Source organism: Nelusetta ayraudi, unplaced genomic scaffold (genome assembly GCF_046127955.1).
Source record: "Nelusetta ayraudi isolate G7.1 ecotype Tasmania unplaced genomic scaffold, CSIRO-AGI_Nayr_v1 ptg000202l, whole genome shotgun sequence".
NCBI lineage: Eukaryota > Metazoa > Chordata > Actinopteri > Tetraodontiformes > Monacanthidae > Nelusetta > Nelusetta ayraudi.
In genome coordinates this window covers 129,163-146,082 of record NW_027466251.1, presented here as the reverse complement: position 1 = coordinate 146,082, position 16,920 = coordinate 129,163, and the positions used below count along the sequence as shown (strand labels likewise).

Below are 16,920 nucleotides of genomic sequence, written 5' to 3'. Positions count from 1 at the left end.
AACGTACACTTTTGAGAAAAAAAGTTTTCTGATGAAGCTTGCGAGCTAACAGCACATACTGGCCGGCGCTAGGCCACGTTAGCACGTTAGCGCTCAGAGTGAAAGCATCGTCGTGCCATGTTAATTTGTTTTTTCACTTGCACGCTCGTGAAATGTTTACATTTGCTCCTGCGTGTGATTAAATTTAAATTTGCATACAACGCGGTAGTTCGCACACAAAGTTTCAGGATGGTCGACGTTATGCAAACAAGGCGCACATCATAGGTACGTGGGATAATAAACAGCCTCTTATCCTACTGTAAACTTGTCACTTGTCATGTATATTCAAGACTAGATACAGCTCACATGCGTTCGCCACCCACAGTCAGAGTCAACAGTCTTTATTTTACAGGTACGCAGGTTGGCGACAAAGACGGAGAGAAATAAAACAGAGTGGTGAGTAATACAACAAGCAAACTACTGACGAAGACGAACCTGACGGATTCTGAAGGTGCAACGCAAACATTGTCACACGTCGGCGTCTTTTTGATAAAACCGACACAAACGCGCTGCCAGAGTTGGGAATCTTATCCGTTGAGTTGTCTACAAACTGGCTTCAGGTAATTACATTGACTTTTTCCTTTCTTTTTTTTTTTTATGCAGCCACAGTTTCGCAGGGGCGCAGTGCACGGCTATCATCATGCGTGTTTTTGCGTGCACAGGCATGTTCCGCCACGAAGCTGCAGTCTCCAGCCTGTAATTATCTCCTAATGTGTCACCGTATTAGACAAAGCAGTGACCCCCACCTCCACTCAACAGCCGCCCCCCCCCATCCCCACAGGCACTCTGACACTGCACCTGAGCTGAACTTTCAACTCACACATCTGTCACACTCAACATGCGCGCGCACACACGCACAGAAAATTACTCTATACCTCACGTGATACACAAAGGCCGGGTGACATGTGCACAAAGAAAAACAATCCGTCAGACGAGGATAATGAGCTCTTTGTGTCCAGTCGGTGGACGGTGGTGAAAGGTTGTCCATACGGAGCCCGAAACAACCTTTTTTTTTTTTCATTTTTCGATTTAGAAATGTATACCCCCGTAAACACGGCAGCGTGTCGAAAATTGTTGGACAACAAAGAACAAACTGGGGGGGAAAAAAACGCTGTAGTAAACATGCCAGGCCAGTGGGTGGCACTGTGACAGGGAAATAAGGAAAGAAGACCTGGAAGACCTGGAGCCTTCGCACAAACCTCATGTGAAAGTTTAGATCAAAGCTGTTTCCTAGTGGAAAGGATTTGTTTTTAATTCATTCGTTAATTCCTTGTAATTTGTTGTTTTTGACCTGCGTAACAGCGTAAAAAATGAATTCACACCCAAATATTGAGCGACTTTGACTTTTCTCGTATTGCGTCGACATGCTGTGGAGGAAAAAAACCGATAACAATAACCACAAGTCACCTGACTCTCCATCATTTACCACCTATAATCTCTGCAGGTTTATCTGACTCCTCCCCCCTCCTGTCCCCCCCCTACACACACACACACACAGTCTCACAGCCGTCAGGTGTAATGTGTCCGACGGCTTTATCCGCACAGAAAACCGCCGGCAGTGAAGTTTCGCACAGAGGTAATTAATCTGGAAACCTAAAGCTGCTGCTCCCCATTCACACTGCGCTCGCCCTGATAATTACAGCCGTGGGGCCCCTGAGGGGCTGGAGGGGGAAAAGGGGGGGGGGGGGAGTGGAAGTGTTGAGAGACGAGCTTCAAGAGACACTAGAAAATCCATCCGCAGCCCAGTTTGCATTTTCCCTCCTGATGAACCAACCGCGGCGAGAAAAAACAATCGGCGAGCGTCCAAGGGTTTTTTATTTGTTTTTTTGTTTTTTTTGCTCCAAAGCAAACAAAATCCCTTCTCAGAGTTGTTTTTTTGCATTTAAATCTCCGGGGTGGCACGGTGGCGTGGTGGTTCGCACTGCCGCCTCGCAGCAAGAAGGTTGTGGGTTCGATTCCGTGTCCCTGTGTCTGCATGGATTCTCTCCGGGTTCACCCCACAGTCCAAAAACATGCACGTGAGGTGAATTGGAAACTCTAAATTGACCGCAGGTGTGTTTGAGTGTAAAAGGTTGTTTGTCTTCGTCTGTCTATGTGACCCTGCAATCAAGTGGTCAACCTGCCTTCGCCCTATGACAGCTGGGAGAGGCTCCAGCAGGACCCAGAGACCTTGAGTTCAGGGAGGTATACGGGTATTGAAAATGGGTGGATGGATGCATGGATGGATTTAAATCTCTGTCATTCCCACAGAGAAGCCGAGCAGCAAAAACTGCAGAAATCTCTTGCAGGCTGAAGCCTCAGGCGAGGACACAGACGACACTCTCACTTGTTTGCTTGACGGGGTCGTGTTTGGCTCTTCAGATCAGATCAAACTCACCGCAGAGGTCCACTTCCTGTTCTAACGTGCGATGTGTTGCCTTCCCACGGTACCGACCTTCTCCCCCCCCGAGCCTGTCTGAGTCAGGCGGCGGTTTAGTCTGATAGTGTTTAACCACATCTGTGGGACCAGTGATCGCGGCAGACACCTCTGTCACTCGCAACAGGAAGGCGTGAAAATGTCGGTTCCGCCGCTGTGTGTGTGCGAAGACAGAGAGCCGTCTGTGCTGAGAAGCGACCAGCGAGTCGTAGAGCAACGGTGGGAAAGAAAAAAAGGGTCCCAGTGCAGATCAAGTCCAAAGTGAATCAGCAGCAGGTTCAGGGAGAAGTTTACTGGCTATTGAGTTGGGTGGGGTTTTAACACTCTTGGTTTAGAATAAAGAATTGTAATTTGGCATGATGGATGGATGGATGGATGGATGGATGGATGGAGAGATGCTTGCAAAGATGGATGGATGGATGGATGAAAGTTGGATTGAAGGATGGATGGATGGACAGAGGGATGGATGGATGGACAGATGCTTGCATAGATGGATGAATGAATGGAAAGAGGGATGGATGGATGGATGGATGGATGTACAAATGATGGGCTGACGGGTGGGTCGATGGATGGATGGATGGATGGATGGACAGAGATGGATGGATGGATGGATGGATGGATGGATGGACAGAGAGATGGATGGATGGATGGATAGATGGATGGATGGATGGACAGAGAGATGGATGGATGGATGGACAGAGATGGATGGATGGATGGATAGATGGATGGATGGATGGATGGATGGACAGAGAGATGGATGGATGGATGGATGGATGGATGGATGGATGGCCAGAGATGGATGGATGGATGGACAGAGAGATGGATGGATGGATGGATGGATGGATGGATGGACAGAGAGATGGATGGATGGATGGATAGATGGATGGATGGATGGATGGATGGATGGATGGATGGACAGAGAGATGGATGGATGGATGGATAGATGGATGGATGGACAGAGATGGATGGATGGATGGATGGATGGATAGATGGCCAGAGATGGATGGATGGATGGACAGAGAGATGGATGGATGGATGGATGGATGGATGGATGGATGGATGGACAGAGAGATGGATGGATGGACAGAGAGATGGATGGATGGATGGATGGATGGATGGATGGATGGATGGCCAGAGATGGATGGATGGATGGATGGACAGTTGAGTCAGTGATCTTCTTGAACAACAGGGTCCACAAGACAGTTTCGCTGCTCCGTTCCTTTTTCCGCTTCCTGCGACGATGCCTGAGCGCCGGCTGCATCTCGCCGTGCGCCGCTCAGCTCAGTGCACAGAGGCCTGTGCGTGTGCGTGTGCGTGTGCGTGCGTGTGCATGTGCGTGACTCACTGGCAGAGAGAAAAACTTCAACACCCACGTTGGCTGGTTTAAATGGACGTTTCCTGTTGCAGGGAAAAGACCTTTACGTGGGTGCGAGTGCACATCCGCGCATCCGAGTGCACAGCGCAGTGCGTGGAGAGCCGCGGCTCAGGAGGACAAAGAACCGCTGCGGAAAAAATATCGCAGCAAAGAGGAAAACAACTCATCATAATAATAATAATAAGACGTGTCGATATAGCGGTATATCGCAAAAGTGTCATGGAAACACTTTTCTCGCAGTTACACGACGCAATGACGTGCGGGGTCATGTGACCAGTTGGACTTCAAGTGAAAATGGCGCGTCATGTTCGGACGGACGAAGAGACTGAATATTTTTCACAAGTAATCAAAAAGAAAAATGTAACGACCGTTCTAAACAGACGTAAACAAACAAAAGCAAGCGTAATTCTCCTAAAGTCTCGCGGGACGAGATTCTACGAGAATGACGGCTAATGCGCTTCACACCATCCAATGGAAACACCTGCAAATTGTAATTGTACTTTGTCGAAATTTTAGAAATATCACTTTAATTTGGTGAAATTGTAACGCAGTAATAATCTTATGGTTAAGATTTTAATCTATCATCATATCCGAGGATTCGTGGAGCAGATTAGTCTCATCAGCGTCGGCGATGAAGCAGCTCAGCGGGGCGTTCCATTGTGAGGCTCCTCCCCCCCCCCTCACCCCCGCCAGCGCGTCCCGTGATGAAAGGACGGCTCGGCATCCCGCTAATACTCTAATTAAAGGCAAACAGCGGCGCAGCTAGCAGCAACGCCGCCGCCGTATAATCAGCCGCCCTCTTTGCAGACATTCACGGGCACAATGGGCCGTATTATCCGCCCAGTTCTGTCCTTATGAAGAGATTATTAGTGGGGGAAATGGTTCCGACGTGACGGGCATCGCAGAGCGGCGACCGTGGCGCTTCAAAGGGGGAAAAAAAACACAACAGAAAACCGGCGCTCCAGAAGGTTTTCAGAGGAAATCTTGAAATGATGAAAATGTTGTGTTTTTTTTTTTTTTAAATAATAATTGAAATGCCATCAGCAAAACACACCGAGTGAAAGGCGGCGTGATGGGATGATGAATCAGGGTTGGGAGCTGTTTGCAAACAAAGGGACTCGCGCATACGTTGTGTATTCAGGCGGGAGAGAGGGAGAGAAACACACACACACACACACACACACACACACACACACACACACACACACTTGTTGATTCAAGCAGCTGCAGATGCAATCAGCCGAGGTTGTCAGCCGTGCCAGCCAGCATGTGACAGTTTTATTTCACAGGCTTCGGCTTGCAGCGCTTTGAGTCACGGCGGCAAAACCAAACCCGTTATTTTCTGCAACTGAATCACACTGCACAACGCAACACAAAGCAAGGCAACACAACGTGCCAGGTGAGTGCGCACAACTTGCATCATTTTCGGGCGCCGCCGGACGTTTGGGACTTTGCTTTCTTTCCCCCTTTCGACCTCTGTGGAATTTGCGGAAGAGAATAAACACGAAAATCACAAAATCTTTTGTGAAAGGCAAAGCTGAGCGCTCGAATCAACACTGTCCTAAAACTGCTCCTGTCTCTTGAAATCCACAGTCTGTGTGGGTGTGTGGAGGAAAAAAACAGAAAAAAAAGAGGTGCACACAGTCAAAAACAAAACAAAGCAACAAAAAAAAATACGATTCCGCTCTCAGAAAAAAAAGCCCGGGCGCTAACAAAGACTCGCACATCGCTGGAATTTACACATCAGAGGCTGCAAATTACAAGTTAACAACTTCTCTCAGTTCTCGTGGCTTTTAGAGGCGCCTGGAGCAAAAAAAAAAACTGCATCGGGAAAAAAAAAAAAGAAAATGCGAAAACGCTGAGCTTCCCGAAACGACACGATGTGATTGGATATTCCAGCTGAGCGGCCCTGCAGGGGGCTCCCAGCGTCCAGCGTACCTCCAGCGGACTTGGCTGCAGCGACCAAGACCGGCTGTGAAAATCACAGCGGGACTCGCCGCACTTCGCCGCCAAAGCAAAGAGTGAAAAAGCTGCGAAGCGAAAGTCAATTATTAACCCTCCGGAGTCAAGGTGCGCGTGGGGGGGGGGGGGAGGATTTATGGGGAGGGAGGGGTGGCGGGTGAAACAAACAACCAAAAAAAAGAAGAAAAGAAAATTAAATGTCGTCCTGAAGTCAGTAAATCACCTCTCGCGCTTGTGTGACTGAAAGCACAGCTTCACTGGGAGGTTTTGTCCGACACTGGTCGACATGCAGCGGAGCAGCTGTTCGGGGCCCACGCATGAAAACCTGCTCCAGCTGCAGCGCCTCCATCAGTCCAGGTGTCATCTCCTCCCGGGGAGGAGGCGGCGGGTTGCAGTCGGCGTTGGGTTTCTTACACTTTGTCCCCAAACAGGTGCGATGAATTATCCTCCTCCTCTACCTCCACCTCTCCGTCCTCTGCCCGTCCGTCCGTCTGTCAGTTCGTCCTGACAGCCTTCAGGCCAGATCTGCTGCAGCAGCACCAGCATCTGCAGCAGCAGCAGCAGCAGCAGCAGCAGCAGTGTAACCTGATGCCGGAATAGAAAGAAAAACACTTTCCTCAGATACGGTCTGTGGGTGACGCTGCGGCGGGAGACTTGACAGGAAAGTCTGTCTGCTGAGTTTGAAACGGGGTCCTCCTCCTCCTCCTCCTCCTCCTCCTCCTCCTCCTCCTCCTCTTCCTCCGCAGCGCCGCCGCCGCTGCAGCAGCAGCAGCAGCAGCAGCAGCAGGCGGCTGATTCTCAGAAAGGGGAAGCAGGACGACCGCAGCCTCCTGGAGGGGAGCGAGCGCCAGCATGGGCCGCAGGACGGAGCCGCTGCGGTCGCAGTGCAGACACGCAGACGATGACGATGATGATGGTGCACTGATGATGCGCGATCATTTTTCTCAGAAGTTATTTTAGGGTTTGCCTGCAAAGTCTTCACACGATCAACCTTTTTTCACTGGGGGAAAAACACGACTGACAAACTAAAAGAGTTCAGTGGTAACAAAATATTGACTCTCTTGTGCCTTCGATCCTCCTCCTTGTTGCGCCTCTACTGTTCATGCTACGCCAGAAACAGAATGGTTTACACATGTAGCACAAAAGTTCAGCCTGTGTTTGTTTGTTTTGTCTTTTCAACACACTTGCACATTTCAATGTCTGTGCACAGAAATGCTTTCCGATTTACAATAAATGTGACTGGTTGCAAAATGAAGAATACCACCATGTCGACGTCAAAGCTCCCAACTGCTCGCTTTCCGATAGACGACCGCAAAACTCCTGGCCGACCCGCCTCCCTCGATCCCTGATTGGTTTAGGGTCAGGGTTCAGGTTTGGGTTGTGCAGCGGCCTAGATCACGCAGTCAATCAGGGACCGAGGAAGGCGGGTCGGAGAGGAGTTACTGTATATGTTTGTCCATAGTGAGATTGGTCATGATATCACCTGAATATCGCAAAAAAAAAAAAAAAAACTGATCATGGAAACACCTAAACTTTGAAAAACCTTTCAAATATCATGTACGGGGTCACATGACCAGTTCACTTCAATTGAAAATGGCCAAAACGCAAAATGTGCCTCCGTCGACCTCAAAGTGGGGTCTCGCGGGACGAGATTTGACAAGAATTACAACTTATGCGCTTCACACCATTCAATGGAAACACCTGCAAATCCCAATTGTGCTTTGTCGAGATTTTATGAATATCGCTTTTATTTTGCAAAAAACTGTCATGGCAACGCAGCCACGAACTGGGCGGCACCGCTCCTCCTGCACACGCAGTGCTGAGGGTCGAGGGTCGAGGGTCGAGTGGGGTTGAGGGGGAGGGGGGGCTGGATCCCGTCCCAGCACTCCGCAGGCCGGAGGCGGGGTCACATCCCGGACGGGTCACCGGTTCACCGCAGGGCCAACATGGTGAGCTCCGCTCGCTACACTAAACCTGCGAGCTGCCAGTTGGCCTGATGTGAGAAATTCAGTCGGGAGAAGCCAGAGAGTGAACGACGGAGCCGTCTCGCCGTTACAACACACCACTCTTGTTGCTGCTTGTTGTTACTCTCTCACACACACACACACACACACACACACACACACACACACCACACACACACGCTCTCTCTCTCTCACTCACTCTCTCCCACTCTCTCTCACCCACTCTGGATCCAATAAAGTGCGGAGCCATGACAAACAGCGGGAGAGAGCGCCGCTCTGTGTCCGCCTGACATTTATTTGAAGCAAATAAAGAAAAAAACACAACAAAAAAACTCCAGACTTTCAATTGGGGCCATTCAAGGTTCTCCTTTAAACAAGTGCGGCCCTCTGCACACCACCCACATCAGTCCAGTGCGGCTAACACTTGAAGGTAAAAGGAGGCTAAAGTAACTTTGTGTTTCTATGCAGTTTTTTTTTCTTTTCTGGAAAAACTGGAACCTTTCTTTGAAAACACAAACGGCAGCTATCAAAGGAATTTGATTAAAGATGTGTGCGTGTGGTGGGGAGTGTGTGTGTGTGTGTGTGTGTGGGGGGGGGGTTATGGGGGAGTGAGACGGCGAGACATGGTGGTGGGTTTATTACTGAGTCATAACAACATGAGGTGTCATGAGATTTGTTAAATAAAAATTAAAAAAAAGTGATGATTTTACAGCAACAAAGCAGACGGTGTCAACAAAGCAAACGGAGGTGTGTGTGTGTGTGTGTGTGTGTGTGTGTGTGTGTGTGTGTGTGTGTGTGTGTGTGTGTGTGTGTGTGTGAGCGGGGCGCCTGTCTAGACGGCGAGCTGGATCCTTCCCGCCATTGTTGCCTGGCATTGAGAGGCTGCAAAACAGGAAACAAACACGGCGGCCGAGGTGAAAGTGGTGGCGCAGCACTGCACACGTGTTGCTATCAGCGGCGCACGCAGCACGTGCCGCCGGCCTGCTCTATGCAGGTGCAAATGACGTTTCTTTTGTCTTTTTCTTTTTAAATTATTATTATTATTATTATCATTATCATTATTATTATTATTATTATTATTAAATTTGGTGTTTTTCAACCAGTTTAAAGAGATATCGGTTTAGGATTTAAACAAAATAAAAGGCTTTTCTGTGTGTCTAATGTCAAACCGCGACTAGATTCATTATTTATGTTGTTTATCATGTCTTCTCTATCACTTGCTCGTCACAGCTTGTTCTTACACTCTGTGCTTGGTCATGCACCAAGAGATGAGTTTCATCCCCCACTACACTTGTTCCTGTGGACTCTTGCCCCATCTGGTGGACATTTGGTGTTTTTTGTTTTTTGTTTGTTTTTTTCAGTGAAACCCTTGCAGTGATGTAATAAAACTTTTCCTTTTACGTTTATGAGAAATTGAATCTGAAACAAATCCACATAAAAAAAAAGTCATACGTTTTAATTATTTTTATTTTGTTTTTATTTTTTTATTTTCTATTTTTTTTAATGCATCGTCATTATGTAAGTCCAAAACACACCTGAGTCAGATAATCTTCGCAAAGTGAAACCTGGTCATTAAGAGTCGATCAAAATCAGGTGTGTGCGTGCGCGTGGTGGGGGAAGGAGGGGTTCCTGTCCTAAATAGACAAGTGAGGAGCTCTATACAGCTTTTGGGTAGGTTATTGTGTGAGGCTGCTCCAGTGCTGTTCCTAATAAAATAGCAAAGATCTGGAAAATGGAGGAAAAATCGAGCGATGGCGGTCCCCCCCAAAAAAGCCCTTGCAATCTAAAAATGGCCTCTGTGGGGCAGCACCGGGTTAACACTCTCAGTTGCGCTCTCGACAAATGCGCGCTTACGTCGACGCACTTGCGTAGTGACGTCGTATAGGTCACGTGTCTCTCCTCTCGCTGCTGCTAGTTAGCGTTTAAGCGTAAACGAACGACCAGGTTTATATTTAGTTTTGTTTGTTTGTTTGTTTTTGTGTTTATTGAATTAGACGCGAGCCATGGAGATCGGGGCAGAGATTAGCAAAAACATAAAGGTGAATGGCATCAGAATTTGAAAGACAAAGCTGCCCTCCGGGTTTGTTGTCAGCATTAGCCTAGCAGAGGCGATGCAGCCAGCTCGGTTAGCCAAGCCGCATGCTAAACGGTGTATGTTTACAAGGGAGAGGCAACGGTGGCAACAATACTTCATAACGTGGCAAAGCAGAGTCTTAGAGAACATGAAAGGATGTAGTTATTAAAATTGTGCGCGCACAGCTTGACGTGTTTCGCTAAAATGTTGTATTCTGGTCTCTTGCAGTCTGCTATCAAGGGGAAGCTACAAGAGCTCGGGGCGTATATCGGTGAGTAAATTAAATATAAAAAATCATTTTTCGTGGCATGAAGCTTCAAACAAACATCGTACGCGTTTTCCTCTTTTTTGTCGAACTAGACGACGAGCTCCCCGACTACATCATGGTGATGGTGGCGAACAAGAAGACCCCCCAACAGATGGCTGACGATCTGTCGCTCTTCCTCGGGAGCAACACCGCCAAGTTCACAGCCTGGTACGATCTCACTCGACTATGAAGTCTTGCATAACCTGGCCATTAGTTTTGTCGTTCCCGTATCAAGGCCGAGGGACCCTCTGTTTGTTCTAACTTGTGTTTGCTTGGTTGGGTTTTTTTTTTTTTTAAGGCTTCAGGGTGTCCTTGATAAGTTGAGAACGGTTGCTGTCGGTAAGTTGAGCTTATTTCAAGTTCATTCATTGCACGTCGTTAACCATGCATGGAATAAATATGCAGTTGTGTAGGAGTCTGTTTTGATTCAGCAGCATTAATAAACAGGTAGTCTTGCATGCGAATACTGACACTAAAGTTTTTTGCTGTTGTTGGCTGGACGTATGTTGTCTCATCCCCCCCCCCCCCCCCCCCCCGATTGACACTTGGCTCTGTTTTCATTGCAGAGCCTGCATCTCTCAGGCATCAGCACTATTCTGATGGCGGTTCCAACGCTGGGAAGATCACAGTGTGTATAAACGAGGGCCTCAAGTCAGAGGAGTCCAAAGTTTTGTTGGTGTCCAGCTCACGATCGGAGAGGACTGAAACGCGTGTGTCCAGCTCGGCAAACTCAAGCAGGTATTACAAGCAGCTTTAATCATTTAGGAGCGGACTTAAAAACATTCCGGCACCTGCCAAGATCATCGAAGTCGGGATGAGATTAAAGATCCAGTTCAACTTGAGCGCTGGTTCCAGGCTTTATGCTTCACCAACACTTTGAAATGCTGTAACACTCTTACTTTTACATTATCCCACATCTATTTATATGTGTAACAACCCCCTTATCAGTGCACATGGCAACAAAGCAGCCTAGGGAGAGGCTGTGTTGGGGCGACAGGTCCAACGTGTGACTTTGTAGGAACAAAAAGGCTGAGGGACACGTTTGTGGACGGAGGAAATAAGCGTCTTGTTTATTGCACAATCTCATTCCAACTGAAAGCACAACGTGCACTCTCACGTAACACTTCCTGAACCTCCACACCGCTAAGGAACATGGGTAATGTAGTCTTGTAACATTAACAAGGGCTAGATCGCTGTGAATTCCAACCTACTGCTACCTGCTAGTGAGTGGCCACTGCTACTTCATAATTATATGTGCATCATCTCTGTGATTTCAATATGCAGAATTATCTGCCCTCATGACAATCCCATTATTAATACTGTGCTGCCTATTAATGTTATGTCATGCTATGAGTATTTATTCTAAAATGTCTTCCTGTTAAACACTTTACAGAATAGTGTTGGCCATTGACGGTGTTACACAGTGCTGAGGTGAAATGATAAAAATGATCTCTCCCGCATCAGGAGAAGCGCCGCTGAGAAGAGCTCCTCCCGGCTGACCTCGGCCGTGAAGCCCATCATGGAGCTCCTCCCCTCGGAAGCCGTGATCGACATCAAGCCGGAGATGGACGACGACCTCATTGCCGAGGACCCTCTGGCCACGAGCGGCAGCCACAGCAGAGCGCGTCGCACCAGCAGCAGACCCACCGCCGAAATCTACCGGCCGGGCCAGAGCAGGATGAGCTCAGCCGGGCATCACTCGACCGGCGAGGGCTCCGCCTACAGCAGGCATCATGACGGCAGGACTGGCAGGAGCAGCACGGCCGGTTCCAGCCGGGTAGGTTTGGGTGACGTTTGGAGCAATGGCTGGGTTTCAGTCATGTGGCTGTGATGACTTCTCAAGGTGGCGCGAATTCAGATGGAGGGCAGGAACGTACGAATGTAGTGTAGAGATCCCGATACACTTCTCCCCTCTGTGAACAAAAAAGCTTTTCTTTTTCTCAGTTAGAGCAATTGGAGCAGCTGTAAACTACGCAAAACACCAGAACTTTTTTCCACGGCGGATCCTCAGCAGCCTGCCCTCCATCTGAGCCCTGTGACATCACGTGAAAACATCCTCCTGGTTGTTTCACGAGAACATGTTCGGTACTAATTCAGGGTTTCTGTTTGGCAGGAGGAGTTGTCACGGAAACGCAAGGCGCCGGTCGTGAGTTCAGTGGTCCGAGTGAATCGAAGCAGCGACGAGGACAGTGACGACGGCGAGGAGGAGGACGAGGAATATGGAGGGCGTGGCCTCTCCAGCAGAGTGTCGCTCGCTGCCAAACCCGAACGCAAGTCAGTGTTTAAGCCCTTTACAAGAAACTGCATGATTTTGTGATTTGAAAACAGGCCCTGCAGTCCAGCGTTGCCTTTTAAAATTAGAGAAGTGTGCGTGTTGCATTTTCATTTTCGCCCTGCAGGATTTTATTGCAACTCTGCTCTTCACCGTTTCAGACCAACTCTGCCGCCAGCCAAGCAAGCCAACAGGAACCTGATACTGAAAGCCATCTCTGAGGCCCAGGACTCCATCACCAAAACCACAGCCTTCCCTTCAAGTACATTTACTAACATAAAATCTACCGCAGCCGTCGTCGATCTCGCCTTCCCGCCTCACCTCCGACTCTCCCACAGTGCCGCAGAGGCAGACGGTTCCCGTTGCGCCTCGTGCACGCCGGGCCAGCAGCGAGGAGATGAGCGCAGCCATCCAGCTGGTGCAGGAGCACCTCCACAGCCTGGAACCCCGGGTTCGCGCCTACCCCCCAACAGGGCTACCTCCCTCTGGAGCACCTGGTGTGTGACTGTCTATATAACATTTAAAAAAAAAATAAAAAAAATGGAGAGATGGGTGCTCTTGTACGCAGGGTTGTAGCAGAGTGTGGGAAAATTGGATATGCCTGTTTAGAAGGAGCAGATAAATGAATACAGTAAGACAGGAAAGCCTATTTTACTTCAACCAAAAACTCTTCAAGCAGCAGACCAGTGTGGTTTCCACATTACAAGGTTTCAAAGTGTTGTTACCGTATGTGCATCAGTCATATAACTTGTCTAACGTAAGAGGGAAATAAGTCAGAGGTCTGTTTTGATTCAGTTGCATATTGATTCCATTACTTCTATGCAGCTCCAGCGAGATCTTTAGCATCGCGCCTGCAGCTCAGCTTGGCCGAAGGTGGTGACGGAGCACAGCAGCGCCACAACTATGGTGAGAGTTCTGTTAGCAGCGGCCGCGCAAACCCACAGAGCGTCAGAGCGCCGTGGGCAGTTTTAAAAAAACAAACAAAAAAAACACAGACTGGTTGAAGAAGGTTTCAGTAATCCATGCAACATGGCCGCTGCCGCCTGTAGGTGTGAAGGTTGTGGAGGGCGGCAAGACCAAGACCTCTGACACCCGGTCCTTCATCATGAGTCAGCAGCAGGAGCCTCAACCCAGAGAGCAGCCCAGAGAGCAGCCCAGAGAGGGCGTCCAGCCGGCCATACCACGCACCGTCCAGGCCAGGTGCAAACACACACACACACACACACACACACACACACTCTCTCTCTCTCTCTACATGTAGTCTGGGTTTAAACTACTTGGTTTAAGTGACCAAGCTCAGTTTTTTTTTTTTTTTTTTTTTTTTTTTTTTGCTCCAGTGGTCCATCACTGCTGTATTTGCATTATTAGTTTATAAGTCACGTCAAGTGTGCAGACCTCGGCTACATCTGTGCAGGGTTCAAATAAAGGTTCTTCTGCCTTTAGAAAAAAAAAAGAAACGGTTGTTTCATTCTGTTTTGCTCTTCTCAAGTCTGGCGTAATGTTCAATGGAAACGCCTCTGCTGTCTCACACGAACTGAGTTCAACTTTTCCATCACACTCTGATCAGGCGATAACATCCCGCTCGCACTGCACTCGAGTCCCCAGAGCAGTCCTGACAAACAGCCGCAATTTTATCTATAATACTCTGCACACAAAAAACAACATGTGAAAAGCTCGGACGTTGGTCTTGTTTTTGTCTGAGTTGAGTCTGTAAAAGCCAGCTGCAGCAGCAGGGCTGCAGCTCTGCGCCTGCAGCTGGAGTCTCGTTGTGCGTCATTTGCATTTGGATCTTAACGACACACAAACGGACTTATTTCCTTTTCCCGCATCTATGAATGCACGTTGGCGGAAAAAAAACTAACAGCCATAGCGAGGTGTCAATGCAGATGTCAGGTTAGATTTAAGCAGGAAGTTGAAAAAAAAAAAAGAGGGAGACGGGTAACAGTCTGAATTGGAAATTGAGACGTGTAGTTCAAATCCAAGCTGATGTCTACCAGCCGGTCGCCTCGCTGCTGGCCTGTCACGAGTGTTGTTTTTTAACATTTACTTTGTGTTTGTTTCCCAGCATCAGCAAGGACCGAGGCGACTCTGCTAGCCCCAAGTTCATTGTCACCCTGGACGGCGTGCCGAGCCCGCTGGGGAACTTCGCCGACAGCGAAATGGAGCTGGACGACGTGAGGCCCCCGACCAAGATGACAGAGGCCCCCGCCCACCTGAGCAGGGAGCCCAAAGTCAGCGTCCTGCACCGGCTGCAGGGACGGCTCGCTGCAGAGGAAGGTGCGACATCTCCCAGCACTGCCTCCACAGTGTTTCGAGTAGAAAGTTTCATTTTCATTTTAATATAATTTATTCTTTATTTCATTCTTTGTAAAAGAAAAGAAAAACTGTGTAATATAAATCCAAACATTTTCCGGTCTAGAAAGAAGACTTCTTTTAATATGTTATTTTATTAAATGTTAATATAAAATTTGAATATCTTATAATTAACAAAGAACGTAATGCACACAGTCACATTCCTTTTCAGTTCCCAAGATACAATTCAGATAATGCCATACAAACTTGAGCCTTCCTGACTTGAGCTTCTCTGTCCTCCTCTGGCAGACGACGCGATGGACTTTGAGATGGAGGAGATGGAAGAGGAGGAGGGAGCAGTCCCGCTGAAGAGACAGAAGGCGATGGAGAGATGCAAGTTCTGGCCGGTGTGCAAGAGCGGCGACGAGTGTTCGTACCATCACCCCACGACACAGTGCAAGTGAGTGTTTGTCCTCCAAAGTAGAATTGAATAGAATAGAACGCCTTTATCAATCGCACATTAGGGAAATTACAGCAACAATATAACGCAAATAGAAGGGCAATTATATTTGTTTAAAAGAAATAAAAATGAAATAAAATATTTCTCACTCAATCCTCTCTTTCAATAAAATGTCATCTTTTTTTTTTCTTTTTAAAGAACATTTCCCAGCTGTAAGTTTGGGGATAAATGCCTTTTCGTCCATCCAAACTGTAAATACGACGCTCGGTGCACCAAACCAGACTGTCCCTTCACTCACGTCAGCCGGAGAAGCACCGGTGCTCCTCCACCCAGGCCAGGTAGGTCATCTCAAAACAAACACACACACACACACACACACACTGAGTGCAGCTGGTTCCAACCCGAAACTCGTTTTTTCTAAACGAAATCTGTCCACAGCTGCGCAGCCGATCTCGGCCAAAAGTACCTGCCGCTTCTTCCCCGACTGCAAGAACCTGGAGTGTCCGTTCTATCATCCCAAGGTAAAACCCCATAGGAGACGTACAGGTTTTCTGTCATACTGTCCAGTGAAACAGATTGCAGGGAAGTGCACCTTTCTGTTTTGATTCTGTTAATTCTTTGTGTGGTGTTGTCCAACAGCCTTGTCGCTTTGCGGCGCAGTGCAAACGACCAGGTTGCACCTTCTACCACCCGACCACGTCCGTGCCTCCGAGACACGCCTTGAAATGGACAAAAGCTCAGAGCAGGTAACCAGATAGGAGACGGATGAGCTGATTTTTATTTTTCTGTGTGGCGTATGAAGAAATTGGTGCATTAATCATCTTTCTTTTTACCTCTTGCAGCTAATCAAGTCCAATGAAAAGTCTAATGGTGGTGAAGATGCTGCCAATCTTTATGGATTTTCATCCCCGTTTTATTTTTTGTTCTGTTTGAACTGATTTTTAAGAACCGAAAAAGTGGTTTGTACTGTAACATGGTCTAAGTTCTGTCAGCGCTCTCAATACATTAAAAGAGAGAAAGAAACGTCTCATACTGTGAACACAATCATTTTATAAAGACATGCTCCTGTCCAGTGTGTTGTTGAACGCTGTGATTTGGTGTTTAAGTTCATGCCTATAAAAGCCTTTTTATTGTTAATTGGGAGGATTTTTGTTTTTATTTTGTCTTGGTTCGAGATGTTGATTGAAAAAATGTTCAAACGTGTATATAACAAGGGACACACTATAAATGTAATTTGTACAACTTGTTACTCTAGTTGTTTTAATGATTCCCCCAGAATTCAGAGGAGTCCACCCTTTACTTTAGCTCGCTCCTCTGTATGACAGCGAATGCCGAAAAATGCAGCTTTGAAAATCGTCTGTGTGATGTCATAAAGGTGCTGATAGCTAGGGAAAATTTTGTATTAAAGCTGTGAGGTAGAGGTAGTAAACAGAGGGCTAAATGTAGGGGATAAATAAGGCTGCTTGACTGTGAAGCCTTTAAATCTTGACACCATGAAACACCCTGAAGTTGTTCAAAAAAATAAAATAAAAGTTGGAACATACTTGGGAGGAAGTGAAATGACTCCAGATAACGTTTACGTTTAAAATAAATACATGCATACATTCACTTCCAAAGAAACGCTCATGACCTTTGCGGTGCAATAAACTGATTACGAAATGTCTACTTTATTCACAAAAAATCAACTTAAAACTCGAAATGGAAACAGAAAAACGACTTCCTGTAATATTTTCCCCTCGCTGTGGCCCTAATCCTCTTT

General features: G+C 47.6%; 1 protein-coding gene across 1 annotated transcript; it reads left to right on the top strand.

Annotated features, from left to right (window-relative positions):
* The first annotated feature begins 9,620 nt into the window (after positions 1-9,620).
* On the top strand, positions 9,621-16,298 carry zc3h14 (zinc finger CCCH-type containing 14). The gene is made up of 17 exons (XM_076015862.1): positions 9,621-9,795; positions 10,059-10,101; positions 10,191-10,305; positions 10,436-10,476; positions 10,704-10,875; positions 11,602-11,914; positions 12,251-12,411; positions 12,571-12,671; positions 12,748-12,906; positions 13,235-13,315; positions 13,459-13,609; positions 14,475-14,686; positions 15,011-15,161; positions 15,360-15,499; positions 15,600-15,682; positions 15,801-15,907; positions 16,004-16,298. Exons 1-17 carry the CDS (start codon positions 9,760-9,762, stop codon positions 16,005-16,007), a joined length of 2,070 nt encoding a protein of 689 aa, XP_075871977.1. The 5' UTR covers positions 9,621-9,759; the 3' UTR covers positions 16,008-16,298.
* The last annotated feature ends 622 nt before the right edge of the window (positions 16,299-16,920 follow it).

Coding starts and splice junctions, on each gene's coding strand:
- zc3h14 (XM_076015862.1), top strand. CDS start 9,760: ATGGAGATCGGGGCAGAGATTAGCAAAAACATAAAG. Junction 10,477..10,703: donor GTTGAGAACGGTTGCTGTCG/GTAAGTTGAGCT, acceptor TTTTCATTGCAG/AGCCTGCATCTCTCAGGCAT. Junction 12,412..12,570: donor GCTGCCAAACCCGAACGCAA/GTCAGTGTTTAA, acceptor TCACCGTTTCAG/ACCAACTCTGCCGCCAGCCA.